Raw genomic sequence first — 20030 nt, forward strand, 5'->3', positions numbered from 1 at the left:
CGATCCCCGAAGAGAGATTGCGCAAGGCGTCGCCGATGCAGCTGCTCTTTGGGAGTCCGACGAAGCCACTGACGCGCGATGACGACGACGACACGTGCGACGAGGGTGGTGACCTAGTCCCTACGACGACCAAGGACGCGAGTGATCGATTGCCCACCGAGCTGTCTCGGAAGGCAACCCACCCGGAGGCGAGCGCGTCGGAGTAACTTTTTTAAATGAAATCAAGTCGGTTGTCTTCAAGTTGGCGCGACATACCGGTGCGGTACAATTGGTGCTACATGGATCGATGTCGCTACATATTCAAGACAATACTGTGCCGTTAGTAAGACAATATTGTGCCGTTGGTGGGACAATATTGTGCCGTTGGTGGGACAATATTGTGCCGTTGGTGGGACAAGAACGCGACCAGTGCAAACATCTCATCTTGCTGGCATCATCTTGGCGTGTTGTTTGGTTGTTGGCACGACCTGCGAATGATGGTCGATTGCGTAATATACTTGGCTAAGGCAATTGTACACTGTGATGACCAATCACGGTGGGCAATTTCGACGCCGGATACGGCCAGTTTGTTTTTGACACCACCGCCAGAACAATGTGGGCGACGCTCGAGCGAGCACTGACTTCCAACGAGTCGGCGACCGCCAAGGCGCTGCGCCGCGTGTGCGAACAAGGCGACGCCGAAGCAGTTCGCCGCCTTCTCCTGCAGGCAAGCCCTTTGGACATCACGGCGGTGGATCCGAGCGTACGCCGAGCCGCCCAGAATCTCTGCCCTCACCAACACTTCTGCATTAGACGGGGCGTGTGGGCCTGCACCTCGCCAGTATGAACGGATACGGGCGGGTCGTCTCGGCGCTGCTGCCGTTTCTGGACGACGTCAACCAGCGCGATTTTGTACGACCATTGTCCATCGCCTTGGGACGACATTGGCACTCCTTGTGTAGAAAGGGTGCACGGCGCTGCATCTCGCCCTCGAGCATGGCAAAGACGACGTGGCGAGAATGCTCCTGCGCCATGTTGCTACTGATGTCAACGCTGCAGACAGCGTACGTTGTCCTCTTGGAATCCTGACCGATCAAGCACGTAGTTGGGCGAGACGCCGCTCATGCTCGCGTGCGCAAAAGGCAAACCAGACCTCGTGACCGCTCTTCTAGCGTGCCCGTACATAGAGGTGCTCCGCTATAACAAGGTAGTATGTACATTGATGGGAAGCCAAGAAACACCCACATCTCGCATAGGCGGGCGACACGGCGTTGCATGTGGCCGCCCGCGTCGGTCGGGCCAACTGCCTTCGACTCCTCGTACGCGCGCCGGGTCTCACGGACGTCAACTGCCCAAATCTGGTTTGGCCGTCGAGATAGCGTTCCCATTTCCACCATAGGATGGATGTAGATGAATGGCGAGACTGCGCTTATGGCCGCGCACGCCTCGCACTATGCGACGCGCGCGCTCTTCAGCCACCCGTCGATCGACGTCAACCGCACCGACAATGTACATAGGATCTGCCTTGATCTCGTCGCTTACGCTATCTTTGCAGAACGGCAACACAGCGTTTATGGTCGCTTGTGCTAACGACAACATGGAGACCCTTCAAGAGCTCGTCAACGCGCCCGGCCTCGACATGAACCGCGCCAACCACGTACAAACATCACCGATTTTTACCGCGGAATCAACGTCAGTGTAGAGCGGCCTCACGGGGTACGCGCTGGCCTGCCAAGCCGAGAACCCGATGCTGGCGGCCCACCTCTTGACGTTGCCGGGCATCGATGAGTGCCACGTCCCCACGGCCGTGCGTCTTTATTGCGATGTTTCAACAGCAAGAACACGTCGTTGATGGATAGGGCGGACACATTGCACTGGCCGTGGCGAGTGCGCTGCACCGCGTCGAGTCGGTCCGAGCGCTGCTTGCGTCACCCGACATCAACCCCAACTACTGCGACGCCGTACAATGATATCTTGTTGAGGGTAGAGGGGACTCATAGAAAAGGATCTAGAGTGGCATGACGGTTCTGCTGCAGATGTGTTTGAACTCGGGCAGCGAAGAGATTGTCGCCCTCTTCCTAGCGATCCCGACCATCGATACAAGCGTCCTGGACAAGGTAGACACTGCATTGTACCACCACACTGGATGCACACTCCGTGCTACAGCATGGCAACTCGTGTCTGACGCTGGCGGCGCAGCAAGGCCACGCCGGTCTCGTCTCGCTGCTGCTTGGCCACGGGACCTTTGACGTCAATCACAGCAACAAGGTCCACGCCGGCGCTCGGTACATTGATACACTGATATTCTCAATATGCAGGATGGTCTCTCGGCGCTCATGATTGCGTGTGTCGCCAACGACGCTGCGATCGCGTCGCTCTTGTTGCAAGTGCCCACAATTGACCTCGCTCTGCGCGAGAAGCGCGTGCGTGAAGACGCATGATGACGTGTCCACAAACGAACAACATGTCCTTTGTTCGGTAGGCTCAGCGCACGGCACTCATGCTTGCCAGCGTCCACAACGCCGGCGCCATCACAGCCTTGCTGCTTGCGCACCCACACCTCGTTGATCGGAATGCGACGGACCATGTAGGTCAATCTGCGTCAATGGGCAAAGAGACATGCTCTCGTAGACGCAGGCGACAGCACTTGTCTTGGCCGCACAGCACAACGCGCGCGATGTTGTCCAGGCCTTTGCTTTGGCCAGCACCGGCGTCGACTTCGCTGCCGCCAACGCGGTCCGCTTTCGATATGTCTGCACCAAGACGATGTTCATCCTGAGCCTCTCTAGGCCGGCGACTCGGCGTTCCTTCTTGCAGTGGTCCACCGCTACATCGACGTGGCGCGCCACCTCTTGCCCTTCATCGATGTCAACGCGCCGCACCCGACGGTAACTTCATACCACGGAATGAAACAACGGCATGCGGTTGATAGACGGGCCAGACAGCGCTCATGCTCGCGTGTGCGCAGCCCTTCCCGCGCATGATCGAGCTGCTGTTAGCGACGCCCGGAATTGCCATCAATGCCCTCGACACGGTGCGCGATATGGCTGCGATCATTGTGCTAAGCGATGAGGTCCTAGGCGGGCGAGTCGGCGCTGCTTGTGGCCTGTCGTTGGAACAACGTGGCCGCTCTGCAGCTTCTGTGTGCGCTACCGTCGCTGGACCTCTTCGTGTGCAGCAAGGTTGGCGCCTCCGTTCGTGGTACTGGTAGATGAAGTGCTCACGGTGGCCCGTAGACAAACACCCATGCGTTGGAGATTGCGGCGACCGTCGACAACCCGCAAGTCGCTGCGACGCTGTTCCATCGCCTCTTTACGATGCACATGCATCTTGGTCTTCCACGCGAGCTCGCCGAGATGACGGCAATCTTTTATGGCCCTCGATGTTAGTGACACCCGTACATATATTTGAACCTTTTGGGATATTTGAATGTACCGGTAGTACGTAGCCGCCTGGCCTTTTCTACACTTTACGGTACTCGAATTAGGAAAATGCCGGAACGAACCCACTCCCTCTTCCACACTTCGGCACACCTCCTCCACCATGCTACCATCAACCATCTCCAACCAACCCAAAGACCCCGGTGCCCTCAACCTCGGCGCCTGGCAGGAAGGGACGTGAGTGCTACAGCTGTTTCAACCGCAGCATGCGCCATATGATGGACCCAAAAGCGCCTTGTCTCTGGCTGGCTCGTTAGGGTTGATGTTGTTTTTGAATGGGCAAAGTCAGTGGGGCCAAGTTCCCCACCATCGCATTGCACTGCGCTCCATCCGTTGAAGGCATGGAGCACCAGTACATTGACAAGGTCGCGTGCGTCGCCGCTTCAGAGCTTGACACTGCGTAGGTCGGCAAGTCGGACCCCATGAAGGCGTGCGAGAAAGGCGACCTCGCCGAGGTCCAGCGGCTCCTCCCGACAGCCCTCCTCGCAGCAACGATGCGCAGTGTACACACCATTACAGGGCTCTGCCTCTCACGCTGCCATGCTGCACAGACTGGACAAACGGTGCTTCACGTAGGGTGTATTCAAGGCAGCGTCCTTATCCTCCGCGCCTTGCTCGAGGTCGTTCCGGACGGCAACGTCCGCGACAAGGTCCCGCTTAGGAAGCGCGTGGAATACATGGACGCCTAGAACGGGCTTACCGTGCTGCTCCAAGTGTCCTTGAACCCAGCGACGGATCTCGCTATTCTGGAGGCGCTGCTTGCCATGCCTGATGTCGACACGAATGCCGTCGACATGGTTGGTTGCCATAGGTTGACGACGAGCCATTTATCGTGTTGAACTATTAGAGTGGGAACTCGTGCTAGATGGCCGCTGTTCGAAGCTGCCGCATTGATCTTGTCCGCGCGTTGCTTGGGCATACGAAGATAAAAAGACGAACATCAATCACGCCAACAAGGTCCGTCTTCACCCGGATGGTCGACACCAACTTCTGCCTAGGCCCGCGAAACGGCCTTGATCTTAGCGTGCGATGTGCGCAGCTACGCGATCGTGGAGCTCGTCTGCAAGAGCACCTTATTGACGTCAACCACAAGTGCAAGGTAGGCTGCGACGCATTCTCAAACCAGTCAAGCATCGTCTCGAGTAGGACACGGCGTACAAGGTCGCCAGGGCTGATGGAGCCAACGACATTCTGGAGATGCTCCACCCAAGTTTATCCCGCCCGCCGACGACGACAACGAAAAAATGTGCTGCGGCGTGGTGGCGATAGGCAGCCTTGGTTGCGTCGGCGGTGCCCTCGATGTTGTCACGAGGGTCTTCTTCTGGCTCTGGTGCTGCACGTAACTTCATTGTGGTAGCCAATGCGGAAACGTACTAGAACATTTTTGTGCTATCGGTGTGTACAAAGGCGACCCTGAATCGCGCTGTCCTAACATCAACCAGACAATCAAACAAGCCCCACTTGGACGTTTGTTGTTGCATACCAGACAAATCGTAGCCCGCATTTGCGATTCATTGGCTCATCATCCGCGTCGTGGGACAATCATTCCTCTCGACCAAGACAACACCATGTGTTGCTCGGATGTGGGTTGTCAAATTGCACTTGCGTATCATTTTGCATTTTTCTATTCGCGACCACAGAGTATCGATCGACATGGAGCGACACCACAGCGTGGACAAGGTATTCCCTTTTTCTTCGTCAGATCGTTCGCTCATGCCACGCCAATCAGCTTGGCCAATCAAACTTGATGCAGACCATCCAAAACGGCGACCTTGCGCAGGTCCAGCGACTCGTTGGGGTCGACAACCCCGAGGCGGAACACCTCCTCGCGATGACGCAGCTAGCCGCAACGACGCAACAGGTATTCTAGTCGTCTATATGTTGTACTCTCTACCCGCGCGACAATTAGTTGGGCCAAACAGCACTTCACGTTGCTTGCCTCTACGGAAACGCACCGATTCTCAAGGCCTTGCTCGACGTCATGCCGGACATCAACGTCCGCGACAAGGTTCGCTCGCTTGCGCCCTTCAAGCACGCTGCTCATTGCCATGTAGGCGGGTGCGACAGCGCTGCACTATGCGATTGCCAACCGACGGGAGGGCATTATCGCTGCGCTCATGGCCGCACCAGGAGTCGATATCAACGCCGCCGACGAGGTGCGCCTCACAAAAATCATTTCTTATAGTCGTATAGACAGTGTCAAATAGGCTGGCAATACCGTGCTGATGTATGCATGCTACTGCAACAACGTCGCACTCGTCAAGGCGCTGCTCGCGCGACCTGGCCGCTCGAGTTGCAATCAGTACAACCACGTACAACGAGCGTGCCCTTTGCTACGAGGAGTTAAGTGTTGCGCTGTAGGCCGGGCTCTCGGCGCTGCATATTGCCGCGCAGCGAGGCTTCCCCGGCTGCATCCAAGTGTTGCTCGATGCTGGCGTCTTGGGCGTGAACGCCACCACGGTAGGTCACCTCATGTGTTTTTCCCATGTTTGATCCACCGGTAGTTGGACGGCCGCACGTGCCTCATGCTTGTCAAGAATGCCGTCGAGACGGCTCAAATGCTGCTGCGGTACCCAGATGTGGATGCCAACCTCGCCTCCGAGGTAACATTCCATTCTACATGGAGAATGACACGATTCTTGAAGGATGGCAACACTGCCCTTTTGCACGCCTGCCTGGGTAGCCATGACGACATGATTGCGTATCTTTTGAGTCTCCGCTCGGTCAACGTGAATGCGACCAACGCTGTACGAAGTCCTCCATCTGCCAACTGGTCATATTGTCCTCGCGTAGAGTGGCGACTCGGCGTTCCAGTTCGCAGTTCGCTCCGAGAACACATTTCTCGCCGCCCAAATCGTGCAAGCACCCAGCTTTGACGAAGACAACGTCACGCCCGAGGTCCATCCTGCGGATTCAACCACCATGTAGCTCACTTTTGGTGACGGTAGTGCGGTCTCATTGCGCTCTCAGTTGCGTGCGCGCTGCAGCGTGTCGGGCTTGTCCGTCGCCTCCTTGCCTCGCCGCAAACCGACTACAACTACAAGGACGCGGTACGACAAGAATGCGTCTCACGTGTCCAATAACGAAACACGGTTAGAACGGACTCAGCGTGCTGCTCCAAGTGTGTTTGAGCCCATCGACGGACCTGACGATCTTGAACAATCTGCTTGCGCTGCCCAAGATGGACACCAACACGACAGACATGGTACTACCAAAGGTTTCAACGTACGACTTAGACACACCTAGCATGGCAATTCGTGCCTCATGGTCGCCACACGCAACGAGCGCTTGGATCTCGTGTGCGCGCTCCTTGCAGTTGAAGAAACCAACATCAACGTTGCCAACGAGGTACTCTTCTACGCCAACAGATACGACCTCAGGACGCTGTGTCCAGGCCGGCGACACGGCGCTCACGATCGCATGTGAACGAGCCAACTACGCGATCACCGAGCTCCTTGTCGCGCATCCGACGTTGGACGTCAACCACCGGCGCAAGGTATGTACGATGTGTGGAGTTTGTCTCTGGAAATGACGAGATAGGATCATCGACCTGCGTACCGCGTCGCTCGAAAGAAGGGCGCGCGTAGCATTATGCTGCTGCTCACGACTCACCCCGCGTTTAAAATGCCGCTTGACGCCGACGAGGATGAGATCGGCGGCCACAACTGGACGGTCCGAGGCTGCCTTCAAGACATTGGCGCCTGCTTTCTCATCATGGGCGAAATTCTGAACCCCTTTGCCTGGTGCTGCCTCGCGTACGCCCTCTCTGATTAGGGCCAAGAAACACATAGTACTTGAGTCTTGTCTCCTCCAACCATCATACATCGACGGTCAAGCGTCATTACGGTGTGGTTCGCATTAGATGGGTATGTGGCGCCTGCGAGGCGTTGAACCGACGGTTCGAGACGCACCAACTTGAAAGTGCGACTAGTTTTCGATCTCGGAAAGCCCAGGGAGCCCATGGTCCGTCATTGCGCCATGAAATCCCACGCCTCTGTTCTCCCCGAGCAAGTTCCCACTGCGTCAATGACGCAAATACTTGATGGTTCGCTTTGGTGGCTAATGTACCCTACCGCTCTCTGGTTGTGCTCCGATATATAAAGCACACTGATAGCTATTAGCACGCAAACGTGACATATTGGACATGGACGTAGAGATGGCCGAGCCTGGGATTGAACGCATGCACGATGCCCGATGCAAAGGAGCCATAGACAGCGCCTTCTCTCGTGACGGAGAGAAGCGTTGCGGGCCCGAACGGCGTCCGAATCGGATCCCCATGGCGCATCTCGAGCGCTTGGTTGTGGGCGTCGACAGAGGAGAGGATAATTCTGTACAAAATATCGTCGACGCGCAACGTCGCAAAGCCAAAGGGGAACCGCACGCTGAGCAGACCGCGCCCATAGCTACATTTACGTGAGCATGCTGATGTACGTACTACGTCACAAGGCGATCACGTACGTTGTGGCCGTGACGATGCCGCAACCAAAGAGGCGACACATCACGCGGTCGCTCGGTTGAAGGATACTCGCGGGGTTCAGAAAGGCCGACTGTGCCCAAGCCAGTTTGACTTCGATCTGCGCACCAGCATGCCGCACCGCGAGCACGACGGCAGGACCAAACACAGTGGCAATACTGTCACCCACGCCTAAGACGGTACTTTCTACGCCATGTCCATCAACATCGAGGACGTACTGGTGGTCGACGCATGCGCGGGCGGTAAATGGCCTTTCGCAACGAGAAGCTTGTACGCAACCTTGACGTCCATGATGAAGCGGTAGAGCAAGCCAAGGACATAGTCCGAGCTCGAGGACGGACTCTCGCCGAGGTACTGCGCGGCTTGACGCCACGCTTCCGTCATGACGGTCACGTCGTCTTGTAGCTTGGCGAGGTCCTCTGCGATATCCGCGGCTTGCTTCTCCATGACTGTCACAAAGGGAAGGACGACGGGAGCGATGACGACTGGCACCGGCGTCGTCGGTGGAACATTTTGCGTTTCCTTGCGGATCGCGGCCAAAAGCGCATGACGACCTCCCGTCGCGCTCGGGTCGGGCGAAGCAGCTGCCGCTGAAGTTGACTGGCCCTGACGAAGCGCAGCCATGAGTGCTGAACGAGGGTTGTCCGCCGACGTGGCAGCCTTTGCTGTTGTAGAGTCGGGGCTTGGTGTGCGAAGGGCGGCCATGAGAGCAGCACGAGGGTTGTCAACATCGGCCTCGGTGCCGGGCGCTCTCTTGCGAATCGCCGCAAAGAGGGCTGCGCGAGGGTCTGCTGGCGGAGAAGCCTCGGCGACGCGACTCGTTGATTCCGTCTTGCTTTCGGCACGCTGGCGAATCGCTGCCAGCAACGCATGCTGCGGAGTGGTGGCCTCGTCAGTGTTGTCGGTGTGCTGCAGCCGGATTGCCGCGAGAAGGGCACTGCGCGGTGGCGCTTCGTCGCCTTCAGCAATGACGTCGACCGTGCTGGCTTGGCGGCGGATAGCCGAGAGCAGCGCCGACCGACCTCCGGATGGCGCCACCGAATTTTGCCGGACGATCGCTTGTTTCTGCTGCTTTTGCACCTGCTGCTGCGCGCGCTCCCGAAGCACGTGCTCGTGGAGCTTCTCTTCCTTGATTTCGTACTTGAGATTGGCTAGGCCTTTCTGCAGCAGCGCACACTGCGAGAGACAGAGCACGTTCGAGTAGCGTTGCGCGGTCTCGAGTGATGCAAACTCGTGCAAAATCTGGAACAAATCCGTCTCGCCGCGCGCCTACAGACCGTGTCTAAAGCCGTGTATTTCGTCATCCAACGTAGTACGTGGATGAGCGTCATGAGGTACTGGAGAAGCGTGATACTTTGGTCCATCGAGCGCGTCTCGGAGAGCTACATAGCGTATTGCAGTGTTTCCAATCCCGTTGGTGGAAACGACCTTAAGGAGCGAGGCGAGGGTGACGCCGGACGCGTCAGCGTGCTCGGTGCCTTCGTTGAGCACGTTGCCGAGCGCGAGGACGATCTCAAAGTACCGGGGAAGCCGCTCGCTCTGGAGAATGTCTCTGGCAGCGACTGCAATTGCTTCGAGCTGTTGGCGCAAGGCCGCCGCCATGGCTTTGTACTGGACGACGTAGAGTAGCGACTTGATCTATTCCCGCCACAAGTTCTTAGATAAACCATGGCGAAGGTTGATATACTTTTTCAGCAATGCGCGGCTGCTTGACGAGCTCAATCAAAAAGTCTTCGGCGGGATCGGTGACTTTGCCACGAAAATGGCTGTAGCGCTTTGCCTCGGCTGGCGTCGGTGCAATCTCATCGAGTGTTTGGAGCAGATCCACGTGCAAGATGGAGAGGTCGCAGGCCGCCAGCGCGGCGACGACGCCGTGGACGCCCCCCGCGATCGATTTGAACCGGCTGAGCGCAATGTTGATGTTGTTGGAGCGACGCGAGTCGAGCGCCGAGAAGCCCGCCTTTGCCGACGTCTTCTTCAGCGACTTTGCCGTCGTGTTGTCGCCAAAGAGTTGAACGAGGCGGTCGAGGTCGCTGCTCGAGAGGGCCATCGGCGCCTTCCGCCGCTTGTCGGTTTGGCGATGCCAGATCGAGGCGTGGACATCCACCTTCTTAACGTCCAGCGCGGTCCAATGCAGCTTTCGGAGATTGCTCTTCTTGCGCAGCAACATTGGCGTTCGACTCGACGCCGCGGCACCGTGGCTCTGTGCGCTAGATCGAGTCGTCATGCACAACACGTTAATGAATGCACGCGTGTACCTCGTGCTCGCGCCACTCGGGTCCAAGGCCGATGTGAAGACGTGGATGATGTCCGCATCAATGTAGTCTTGCTGCATCTTTTGCCCGACGGCCGATGCAGGGACACCAAACGATAGCATCTTGAAGTACTTGTCCATGGAGGGGTTTTGTCGCAGCGCCTCGAGCGCCGCGTTCTCACCGCGTCCGTCCGTCCGTTGCTGCCGCGTCGCCAGCTACGCCATAGTCAAATAAGACGCAAGGAGACACCGCCAACTGTCTACCTCACTGTCGAGCGCCTTCAAGTAACAACGGTCGCACACGTAGCCGTCATCGCCCGACCGCGGTAGCGGAATGACGTGCCGCGTGCAGTTGGCACAACACTGCTTCAAGCACACGGGGCACTCTTGCGCGCGGCGAAAGAGAGAGAAGGGCTCCATGCATTGGCCACACGCTGCGTCCGATCGCGCCCCGAGCCACGACCCAAACAGCAGCTCTAACGCATCGCCAGGTACGGCACAGTCAGGAAATATGGCTTGTACCTGAGTAGGAGGTTTCCGATTCCTGCGTAACAGTGGAAGGGCGTTGTTGTCGTAGCAATCGCTCCTCGTCCGCCTCGAGCTCAGCGATGATGGTGCTCGTGGCCTTCAGCGCACGCTGAACGACGAGTTTCCAGCAAATCGCTTCGGCGGCGCCTCGGGATGCGTCCCACGCGTGGACATAGTCGGCACGGGCGACAACGCGGGCACGGTAAAAGATGTGCTTGGACCACACCTGTGCATCGTCCGTGGATGATGCGGACCGGTAGGAGAGGACGCACCATGGTATCCCGGTTGTCAATGAGCAGTGAGAGACCATGCTGCGATGGCACGGTGGCGCGGACGAGGAGCTCCGTCCACTGCGTCGAGGCGGATAGCGTCAGCACAGAGCTCACAGTCACCTCATTGCACTGCAGCGAGACGAGCACCTGCGCGTTGCTTCCCAAAAGCCGCAGCTGCAGTGCAAGCACCACATCCGAAGCTTCGTCGTAGCCATCCATGAGCGGGATCGCAAGCGATTGGCTGCGGCGAACGACCACATCGATAATCGGTTGTCCAAGAAGCAGGTACCGCACCGGGGTGCACTCGCGAATCGACTCGAAGGTGTCCGGATCCGACGCGCCATCAAAGCGCAGGACGTCGCCTGCGTCGATGGGATCGACGAGGACGAGCTCGGACGTTGCGAAGGGCGCCATGGCGTCTTCCATGTAGAGCGTGGGGGGAAATGTTGCGAACGATACATTCAGGTCGTCTTGGAGCGGCGCGAGGGCAAAGGTAACGCCATGCAGCGCCGAGAGAAGCGAAATCGCCGCCTTGGCGCGCGCATATGACCCCAGAAATGCAATCTCTGGAGCGTAATAGCGGTCGACGAGACTGCGGCGCTTGACGAGGTTCTCCAACGCACGGTGGAGCAGCCCGCGGTTGAGCGCGTAGAAGAGGAAGGCGCGGGCTCGGCTCCAACCCACGTAGCGCATCGACGGCGGCGGTGTAAAGAGCTGGGCGTCAGCAACCACAGACGCATCGTCCCGAAGCACATCGCGCGTTTGGATAAGGAATCCAAAATACGCTTCTTCGGGCCACTCGTCGTACATATCGGCGGGCTACATGCGTCCATATCGCAAGGCGCTCAGAGATGACTACGTACGTGAACGTGGATGCCGTGGCGCAAGATGGCCTCAAGCGCGAGGACGAGGTCCCTTGCAGCACCTGCATGTAGTGGCACGTTGGGCTGCTCCATGAAGAGCGAGACGGTGTCGACGACGGCGGTCTCAAGGCGCTGCAGGAGCGCATCATGCGAAGCCGTTGTCCGCGGGCTTCGGAACGCCTTCGGGCGGTCGACCGCGCTCGTCGAGCGGGCGCGGTAGACGTCGTTGTTGTACTTGATGTTGTACTCATTCGCGGCTTCCCGCGCAGCATGGAGCGCCTCGTGCGTTGTCCATAGCAGGCGGTAGCTCACCTTCTTGCTGCGGAGCCGCGAGTACTGGTTGTCCCATGTGAGCACAACGTGGCTACCGACCGGGACGTCCTCGAGGATTCCTTCGACGAGTTTATCAGCTGCTTGATACCGGTGGCGGAACTGGTCGCATGGCGCGCCGTCGACCTCGACGCGGAACCCGACATCGAACGCATGCACCGTAAACTGCCACGCGAGGACTCGGTCATGCGCTGGCGCCTGCGTCGGGAGGTCGATCCTCTCTCCGCGCGGGACCTTGAGGATCTCCATGGCAATGGCCTGCAGAAGGAAGGACGCGGGCGTCGGAAGCACGTCCGAGGCTTCCATCGTCGCCGAGATCGCGCAAGATTCGCTGCGGGGAAATGAAACCTCTATAAACACATACAGAAATATCAATGTATGGAAATATGTATTCATAGAGGCAATTCATTGATTTGGATTGCCGCCAAGTCGGCGCGCGACGAGCCGCTCGATGCGAGCGAGAGACGTGGTGAGCTACATGTATAACAACAACGCATCGTGTATGTACAGCAGCATTATCAGCAGGGAAAAGCAAGCGGGATATATGCTCTCCATCTAGACGTACCCGCTTGATTGGCACATTTGCCTTGTGAATTTGAACACTAACAAACAAGCTAGGCGCTGTCCGCTGGATTGCAGTTGAAATGGTTTCTGACGTCGCATCTTGACGTTGTTGAGAGCTGCTGCGTATGGCTTGTGTACGACAGACCGGCTTTGGACCTGTGAGAATGCATACTTCCATCGAAAGTATCTTTTTGGATTAATAAAATGCCATGTAATATCCAAAAACCCGGCGGTCTCTACGTGTTTGTATGTAGAAAGGACCCAACGCCAAACTCCCTTTAAATTTTGGCCCATCTATTTCCGGGAGTGCCAGTTTGACAGCATGGCGGCGCCGACCGACGTCTGCGCGCGGCAAAGCGCCAAGCTCGAGGAGCTCATGAACTTCCTCGGCTACGCGGTCCTCGACGATGGCTACAAGGGCGTGGTAGACGTCGCTATATGCATGCGCGTTGGACGCCTCATCTGCTTTGTAGGTCGTCTTCTCGTTCCTCAACCACGCGCGGCAGATTGTCTGCGTCCGCTCCGTGGACACGACCGCCAGTAGGCGTCGACGGCGTTGAACGAGCTGGAATCGCTCATGGCGCGTGGTAGAGATCCGCATTTATGCGTCGCGGCCACCGCCGCAGACCGACTGCGTGGACATTGCGCTGTCGATTTCGGATTTTCTGCACATGTACAGCGGCGAGCTCACGGCTGCCGAGATCGCCGGGCTCTGCATGTCGGGCAAGGTACTTGTGCATGCACGCACACATGGGCGACAAGATATGACGAGTAGGTCCAAGTGCGATGGACTGCGTACGGCAGCGTCAAGGCGTTTGCTGACTCGTTTGACTTTTCGCCGGAAAAGTGGGCCGCGTTTTACGACCACTTTGGGCTTGACCCGAATTATGTCGACTTGATCGAGTGCACAATGTTGTGCTGCGCGCCATTGCCGCCCTGCACGCAGGTGCGTCTTTACCCTGCGCGCGAGTATGTTGCGAACGCGATGGTGCAGGAGGAGATCGACTCGAACTGGCAAATGGTCAAAGATTCGGTCTTGCTGCCATCGAACGAGCTCGGCTGGGAACTGGTGTCGGAGGTGGAAGTCACGACAGTTGTCAAGAGCCCAGACGCGGCAACGGCGGCCGCCACCGAGGCCAAGCAAGATTGGTTCAGCGATGGCCTCAAGACCATCAACCCCCATTTTGTGCAAATGCAAGACACGGTCAAGAAGAAGATGTTCAACATGAAGGAGTACGCCGAGAAGTTTCTTGTCTCGATGGACATTTGAGCAGTCTCGACTCAGCGGCCTCGAGCGTGCTACAGTATATATAATCTATATTTGAGAGACAATTTGGGTGACAATTACGTACAAAAAGACATGCTACTATGAAGTCGAGTCCTGAGGTATCGACGGCGCTGCGACTTGGTGAAATGCAACGACATGTGAACGAACAAGGACAGTCCGACAACGGCGCAATCGGATTGGACAAAACGAATCCTTTTTGCAGTATTTATGGATTAAAAAATTGTTTTTGGCCAATCGAATGGCGTATCAACCGATTGGGTTTTGGAGCGAAAGGTGAAGATGGAGGCAAGCGCGCTCTTCACGATTGCGACGGAGCTCCAGGCGCTAGGCAAGGACGCGAACGCGCTGCGCTGCTTCCTCGTACGACGTCCATGCACGTAGCTCTCGATGGCATCATGGAATACACTAGGCCATGCGCCTCGCGCGTGCCAAGCTGCACTTGAAGGCGACCGAGACGGCGTTCGTGGATCTTTGCATCGCTGAGCTGTACCTGCAGCTCGCCTTGACGCATGCGGACGATCATTCCGTGCACATGAATGCCATCAAATGTGCCCAGGACCTCCCGCATGCGGTGCCCGCCTTCGTGTCTGACATCCTGCCCATCGATGCACTCGAGGTACTTGCGTGACATGGCAGCCGAAGCTCACGTTGTCATCAGTGGGCCCCGCGGCGCCTTCGTTGCAAGTGGATGCTGCTTGTGCTTCAAAAAGCGCCCCACAATGAGCGCGTCGCGACCTTGTGCGAAGGCGCGAACGCATGCGACGGTCAGCCCGAGCTCGATGCGTGGCATGGGTGGTTCGTCGCCACACTCCAAGACCAGCTCGACGATGTGCACGCCGCGGTTCTCGATCGATCCATTGCTCCATCCACGTTTGGCGAGGTGGCGGCTGCGGCCTACCGCCTCGCTGCACACACGACCGACTCTACCTTCAAGGTCGGTGCACCCTTCGATGCCCCGTCTTGTTGACGACTGCGCTTTCCTAGCTATGGCTTCTCGAGACGCTGTGCCACTCGTTCTTGGTGGCAGACACGCTCGTTGCCGAGAGTGCGGCCAAAATGTTTGATTTTTGCAGCCAGTTTGCGCGGCAAGTCGAGGACGCAGCGCTCTCGTTTTACTTTCATCTGCTCCGCCTACTCCTGTACCTGCGCCAAGGCCGCATTGTCGACGCCAAAGCCTACCTCGCAACGATGCCAAAGGCACCGAAGGAGAGCAACCCGTTCTGGTCGCTGTATGCTGCCTTCATGACGTTTCGGCTGCAGTGTTACTACGACCCGAACCAAGGCCTCGCCCTCGCGGCCAAGCAAATGGCCCGCTGGCCGCCGTATCTCGCGTCACCCGACTCGGCGGCCTACCTGCGCTACAGTGCGCTCGCGCTCTTCGAGACATACGAAGTCGCGTGCGTTGTCTTGGACAGCCAAGGGCGGTTTGGCGAGCTCGCCGACCTCGCCACACGCCTCGTGGACCTCTGCACCACATACCGACACATTGTCGTGGCGACGCCACTCGTTGTCGCCCGCGTGCACATTGTGCTGGCACGGGTACAGTCTCTCTTTGAGACGACTTCGCGGCTCACGCGCCCTTGTGCTCGTAGTACGCCCACTCGCTCAATGCGATGGACGCGGCCGTAACGCACATCAACTCGGCGTTCTCGCTTTTGTTGACCGAGACACCGGCGTGGCCGCAGCAGTCGGACGCGAGCTTGCTCGTGCTCATGGACATCCTCGACGTGGCAACCACGATTGCGATCGATCCGCTGCCAGAGCTGGACCCCGCAGGTGCCATCGTTGCCGACGCTTTGAACGACGATGCGGTGTCAGAGATTGCAAGTTTTTACCCGACGGAGAACCTTCTTGAATTTGCCGCCGGCATTTTGCGGGATGCAGAGCTGCGCAAGCTCATTTACGACGGCCCGTCCAAGGAAGTCCGCGCCAAGGTAATGCGCCCTTGCTTGAGACCAACATGTATGCATTGCATATTGTAGTACGACCTCTATCTCGGCAAGTGGCTCTGGGCAAGCCATGCTTTGGGCATGACAGGGTCCTACCCGGAGCTGGACGGGCTTCGCAGCTTTGGCCTCTCGATCCTCCAAGACTGCCTTACACTCGCAAGCACGACCATCAACTGCAGCAATACGACCGCGGCCATCATGGTGCTCTTTGGCCCCAAGCTCGCAACGAGCGGCAAGGTTGACGAGGGCGAGCGCACGCTCACGGACGCGCTCAAGATTGCGATCCACACGAAGAACGTGCGGCTCCAGCTACAGATTATGGTCGAAGTGCACGCGTCCTGCGCGCGCAAGTACCAAGCCAAGCCACAGTCGGTCATCGCTGACAAGTACAAGAAGAAGCTCGCGTCGTATTCGCGGAAGGTGCTCCGCGCGCAGTATGGCTCGGAGGCCTACCGCCGCCTCCTCAAGTGGACGCTGCCGAAAGAGCCAACAACGAGCGACGCTTAAGCCACGTCATCATAGAGTCTACAAGGAATACATGTTGGCTTAGAGGCGCGAGAGGGCGGTCGTCGCCGTGCGCACGACTTGCTGCGGCACGTTGTCGACGCGCATCGCGTGGGCGGCGGCCGAGCCCGTCATTTCCGCCTACGTGTCATATAGATGAGCCGGCGGCAGGCGGAAGGCGTCGTACCATGAAGCGCAGTTCGTTCTCAAACGAGACTGTGAAGCGGCCCACGAGGAGGCTCGCGACCTTGGCAAAGAGCTCCATCGCTACGTTCGCTGCCATCGTCGGTCGGATTGTGTTGATGGCATCATTGAAGATCGAAGCAAACTTCGAAGGCGAAAAACACCCAACTTGGACCCTCCCACAATGCATCCAAATATGTGTTTCCTGTATAAATGGATACGAGGACCTCGGCGCCGCTTTAAATGTTAGCTTTTGGCGAGTACCGGCAGTCGACTGCTCTTTCGACAATCGATCGCATCTGACATCGCTGCTTCCAAGGTCGTTGATAGGCGGGAATAAGCTTACCTACAGCATTCCAGAAGCCCTTTCCACTGCCATACGTGGCCGAATCTGGTTGAACGTCACCTCTGCTACCGTTATATTATTTTTCTCCGAATTATCAACAGCAAGTAATGTCCCACGGGGAAAATGACTTGCACAGAGTATGCCATTCTGTCAATATTGCGAAACCAGGATAATAATATTGACAGTCGTGGGTTTGTAAAGCATTTGCATTTAGTAAATTTTTTTCAGCGACGATGCGGAATAAAATACCGACCGTATTTGACCTGGGAGAGCGCTCACTGCCCGTCGCGGCCGACCGCGCTGCAGCCTTCGCCACGCTGGGACATCGTTATTACACCCAGCAATTTCACCGCCATTTTCCCGCAGAGTGGTGCTTTGGGACAAGGAATCCCGTTGGCGCCACTTGGATTTTTCCGGTTGCGGGAGAGTGTTGGTCGTGAAGCCTAGGCGCTAGCCATCCGTCAATTACCAAATCACCACCTCGCCCAGAACCAGGATGACCGCTTCGACCAAGGTGAACCTCGTGTCCCAGGACGGCGACAGCTTTGAAGTCGCGCGTGACGTGGCGTGCGTGAGCGAGCTCGTCAAGGCCATGCTGGCCGACGACGAAGGCGACGACACCGTCCGCGAGATTCCGCTGCCCAATGTCAAGAGCCCCGTGCTGGCCAAGGTCATTGAGTTCTGCAACCACCACCACACGACGCCGATGGAGGAGATCGAGAAGCCCCTCAAGAGTGGCGACATGCGCGACGTGGTTTCGGAGTGGGATGCCGCCTTTGTCGAGGTCGAGCAGGATACGCTCTTTGAGCTCATCCTCGCCGCCAACTACATGGACATCAAGTCGCTACTCGACCTCTCGTGCGCCAAGGTCGCGACCTTGATCAAGGGCAAGACCTCGGACGAGATTCGCACCATGTTCAACATTGAGGCCCCCGCGGAGGGCGAGGCCGTGACCATTGAATCCTAAACGTTGTGGTGGCTTCGACCCCGAGCGTCGCTTGTAGCGACTTCTATATCTAGCAAACTATTCATTGTTCCCACATGATGTTGTTGTCCTGCATTCGACACTTGGGCGAGGCGCAAACAAGGTACACAGATAGTTCGCGCTATATCGATGGCGTCCTGCGTGCAAGATCTTGCTGCTATAGATGCAACGTCGGGTCTTCATATACGGTCGGTCCATGAAAGCTCAGTAATGGCTCAACTGTGTGTCATATCACAAGAGGCCGCATCGCTGCTGCAGGACGTCGACACGCACTCTGACAACGCCAACCCTGCGGTTGGTCTTGAACATGACGTGACCAAGGTCATGTCCGCCTTGTCAGCTGTGCACATGCGTAGCCCCTGTCTCCTGCAAGGCCACCCTGCCATGTTGATACGTACTCGTACTTGAGAATGACATGTTAGTGGACGTGTACAATCTCCAGTCAAACCAAGCCGTAAACATAATTTAAAACCAGCGTTATGAAGGTAGAGCCTATTTCAGCCCACGAACGCTGCGCCTCCGAGCAGAAGAAAGCGCATGGATTTGAACGCTACGTACCGGGACGTTCACTTGCGATGGTCAGTTTGACGTTGCCGTTGCATCCCAACCCGTTGTGAATGATGGTGGCGTGAGTGATGGTCGTATCAAGTGGTGTTGGGATCGGAATGCCATTTTCCAATTCCAACGACAACAAGCATGGCTCCCAAGCGCAAGGCCACTTCGGTTGCGACGACACCCAACAAGAAGTCGGCGCGTAGCAACTGCGGCGCGATCAGTCCCGTCGCCGCCAATGCGCTCGCAGCGCTCGGCATCGCGCAGTCGACGCTGCTACGCGCTGCATCCCTCGCCCTTGTGAACGTGAGCACCAACATGGACAAGTACTACGAGCTCCAATTGCTTGCTGCTGGCACCGATCACTACTTGTTTGTGCACTGGGGCCGCACGGGCACGGCGGGCCAATCTCAGCTTCTCGGGCCGCAGTCTCTCGACGCGGCGACCGCGGACTTTGACGCCAAGTTTCTCAGCAAAACGGGCAATGCGTACGCTCCATCACAGCCGTTCGTGCGCGTCGCGGGCCGCTACGACTTGCTCGCGGTGCAGGAGGCGTCGGCCACGGGCGTCTGGGAGTACTACGTCAGCGACGGCGTCGACGGCAAAGCCACCGCCTGGTATCCGTATGTCGACGACGCGATCGAGCGCATGGAGCTCCTCTGGCAAACCTTCCAAGCCAACGAAGGCTACACACAGCGCATTGTCCAGTCCGGCTACTGGTCGTACCTGATTGACTTGGTGCAAATGACCCAAACCAACATCCAAACCAACAAGAAGCGCACGATTCGCCGGTCCGCGCCCATCCTTCCGATGGCGCCCACGAAGATGGACAAGAAGATGCCAACGACCAAGTCGTTGCACTCGTTCTCCGTCGTGTCGATCGACGGCATGGACCTCGACGTGAACCTCGCGCTCATCGACATTGAGGCGGGGCGCGACGACTTTATCGACCTGACGCTTGTCGAAGCCAGCGGCAGCACGTACCTCTGGACCATCACAGGCAGCTGCGGCGAGCGCACGGGCGAGACGTTTGACGGTCCGTTTGACCGCAAAGAGGGCGAAGCCCGGTGGAAGGCGGCGTACTTGGAAGCCACGGGCCACGTCTTTGGCAGCGGCCCCTTTGTCCGCGTCGACGGCAAGTACGACGTGCTGACGATGCCGGATGACTGGGTCGTCACGGAGGGCAACCTCAAGACTTACGTTTTGGTTCCCCTCGGTACCTTGCTCCAGCGCGACGTGGCGGCCGACCTCTGGGCATGGTACCACCACAACCCAACCTACTCGAAGCGGCTCATGACATTTGACCATGTCGTCTACTGCATCGACTTTGAAAAATGACGGCGGCGTCGGTCATCAACCCCGCGGTCGCGTGGAACGTTCTCAAGATGACGGCGCTCAAGTGATAAGGACACTTGATGTCTATATTTCAACCACCATTTTTTAACTAAATTGCATCTTTCTCCCCATCATGTTTGCCCGAAGAAAAGTGTGGCAAATTCAATACATAATAGGTTACAGG

At 57.5% G+C, this 20030-nt stretch overlaps 9 protein-coding genes across 9 annotated transcripts; 7 read left to right on the forward strand and 2 right to left on the reverse strand.

The window, feature by feature from the left end:
- Positions 1-592: 592 nt before the first annotated feature.
- On the forward strand, positions 593-3550 carry SPRG_05817 (hypothetical protein; the record flags this gene model as incomplete). The annotated part of the gene is made up of 14 exons (XM_012344398.1): positions 593-742; positions 793-891; positions 942-1043; positions 1236-1340; positions 1535-1636; positions 2146-2247; positions 2298-2402; positions 2462-2566; positions 2611-2715; positions 2769-2867; positions 2912-3013; positions 3060-3161; positions 3216-3419; positions 3467-3550. The coding sequence occupies 13 exons, from the start codon at positions 593-595 to the stop codon at positions 3366-3368; spliced, it is 1431 nt and encodes a 476-aa protein (XP_012199788.1). The 3' UTR covers positions 3369-3419; positions 3467-3550.
- A 210-nt stretch (positions 3551-3760) lies between these two features.
- On the forward strand, positions 3761-4281 carry SPRG_05818 (hypothetical protein; the record flags this gene model as incomplete). The annotated part of the gene is made up of 3 exons (XM_012344399.1): positions 3761-3784; positions 3824-4216; positions 4267-4281. 2 exons carry the CDS (start codon positions 3761-3763, stop codon positions 4106-4108), a joined length of 309 nt encoding a protein of 102 aa, XP_012199789.1. The 3' UTR covers positions 4109-4216; positions 4267-4281.
- Positions 4282-6666: 2385 nt separating this feature from the next.
- Positions 6667-7193, forward strand: SPRG_05819 (hypothetical protein; the record flags this gene model as incomplete). Its single annotated transcript, XM_012344400.1, has 2 exons — positions 6667-6915; positions 6960-7193. 2 exons carry the CDS (start codon positions 6667-6669, stop codon positions 7191-7193), a joined length of 483 nt encoding a protein of 160 aa, XP_012199790.1.
- Positions 7194-7536: 343 nt separating this feature from the next.
- On the reverse strand, positions 7537-12446 carry SPRG_05820 (hypothetical protein; the record flags this gene model as incomplete). The annotated part of the gene is made up of 11 exons (XM_012344401.1): positions 7537-7822; positions 7878-8064; positions 8112-9162; positions 9210-9275; positions 9322-9531; positions 9581-10103; positions 10152-10363; positions 10412-10623; positions 10670-10901; positions 10948-11766; positions 11811-12446. 11 exons carry the CDS (start codon positions 12444-12446, stop codon positions 7537-7539), a joined length of 4434 nt encoding a protein of 1477 aa, XP_012199791.1.
- Positions 12447-12969: 523 nt separating this feature from the next.
- Positions 12970-14071, forward strand: SPRG_05821 (hypothetical protein). Its single transcript, XM_012344402.1, has 5 exons — positions 12970-13128; positions 13178-13244; positions 13296-13432; positions 13480-13650; positions 13699-14071. The coding sequence occupies exons 1-5, from the start codon at positions 13027-13029 to the stop codon at positions 13972-13974; spliced, it is 753 nt and encodes a 250-aa protein (XP_012199792.1). The 5' UTR covers positions 12970-13026; the 3' UTR covers positions 13975-14071.
- Positions 14072-14994: 923 nt separating this feature from the next.
- Positions 14995-16448, forward strand: SPRG_05822 (hypothetical protein; the record flags this gene model as incomplete). The annotated part of the gene is made up of 3 exons (XM_012344403.1): positions 14995-15531; positions 15585-15926; positions 15975-16448. Exons 1-3 carry the CDS (start codon positions 15049-15051, stop codon positions 16446-16448), a joined length of 1299 nt encoding a protein of 432 aa, XP_012199793.1. The 5' UTR covers positions 14995-15048.
- A 39-nt stretch (positions 16449-16487) lies between these two features.
- On the reverse strand, positions 16488-16728 carry SPRG_05823 (hypothetical protein; the record flags this gene model as incomplete). Its single annotated transcript, XM_012344404.1, has 2 exons — positions 16488-16586; positions 16633-16728. The coding sequence occupies 2 exons, from the start codon at positions 16726-16728 to the stop codon at positions 16488-16490; spliced, it is 195 nt and encodes a 64-aa protein (XP_012199794.1).
- A 654-nt stretch (positions 16729-17382) lies between these two features.
- On the forward strand, positions 17383-18016 carry SPRG_05824 (hypothetical protein). The gene has a single exon (XM_012344405.1). It carries the CDS (start codon positions 17471-17473, stop codon positions 17939-17941), a length of 471 nt encoding a protein of 156 aa, XP_012199795.1. The 5' UTR covers positions 17383-17470; the 3' UTR covers positions 17942-18016.
- A 627-nt stretch (positions 18017-18643) lies between these two features.
- Positions 18644-19988, forward strand: SPRG_05825 (hypothetical protein). Its single transcript, XM_012344406.1, has one exon. It carries the CDS (start codon positions 18656-18658, stop codon positions 19847-19849), a length of 1194 nt encoding a protein of 397 aa, XP_012199796.1. The 5' UTR covers positions 18644-18655; the 3' UTR covers positions 19850-19988.
- Positions 19989-20030: the final 42 nt, after the last annotated feature.

Source organism: Saprolegnia parasitica, assembly GCF_000151545.1.
Source record: "Saprolegnia parasitica CBS 223.65 unplaced genomic scaffold supercont2.18, whole genome shotgun sequence".
Lineage (NCBI taxonomy): Eukaryota > Oomycota > Saprolegniomycetes > Saprolegniales > Saprolegniaceae > Saprolegnia > Saprolegnia parasitica.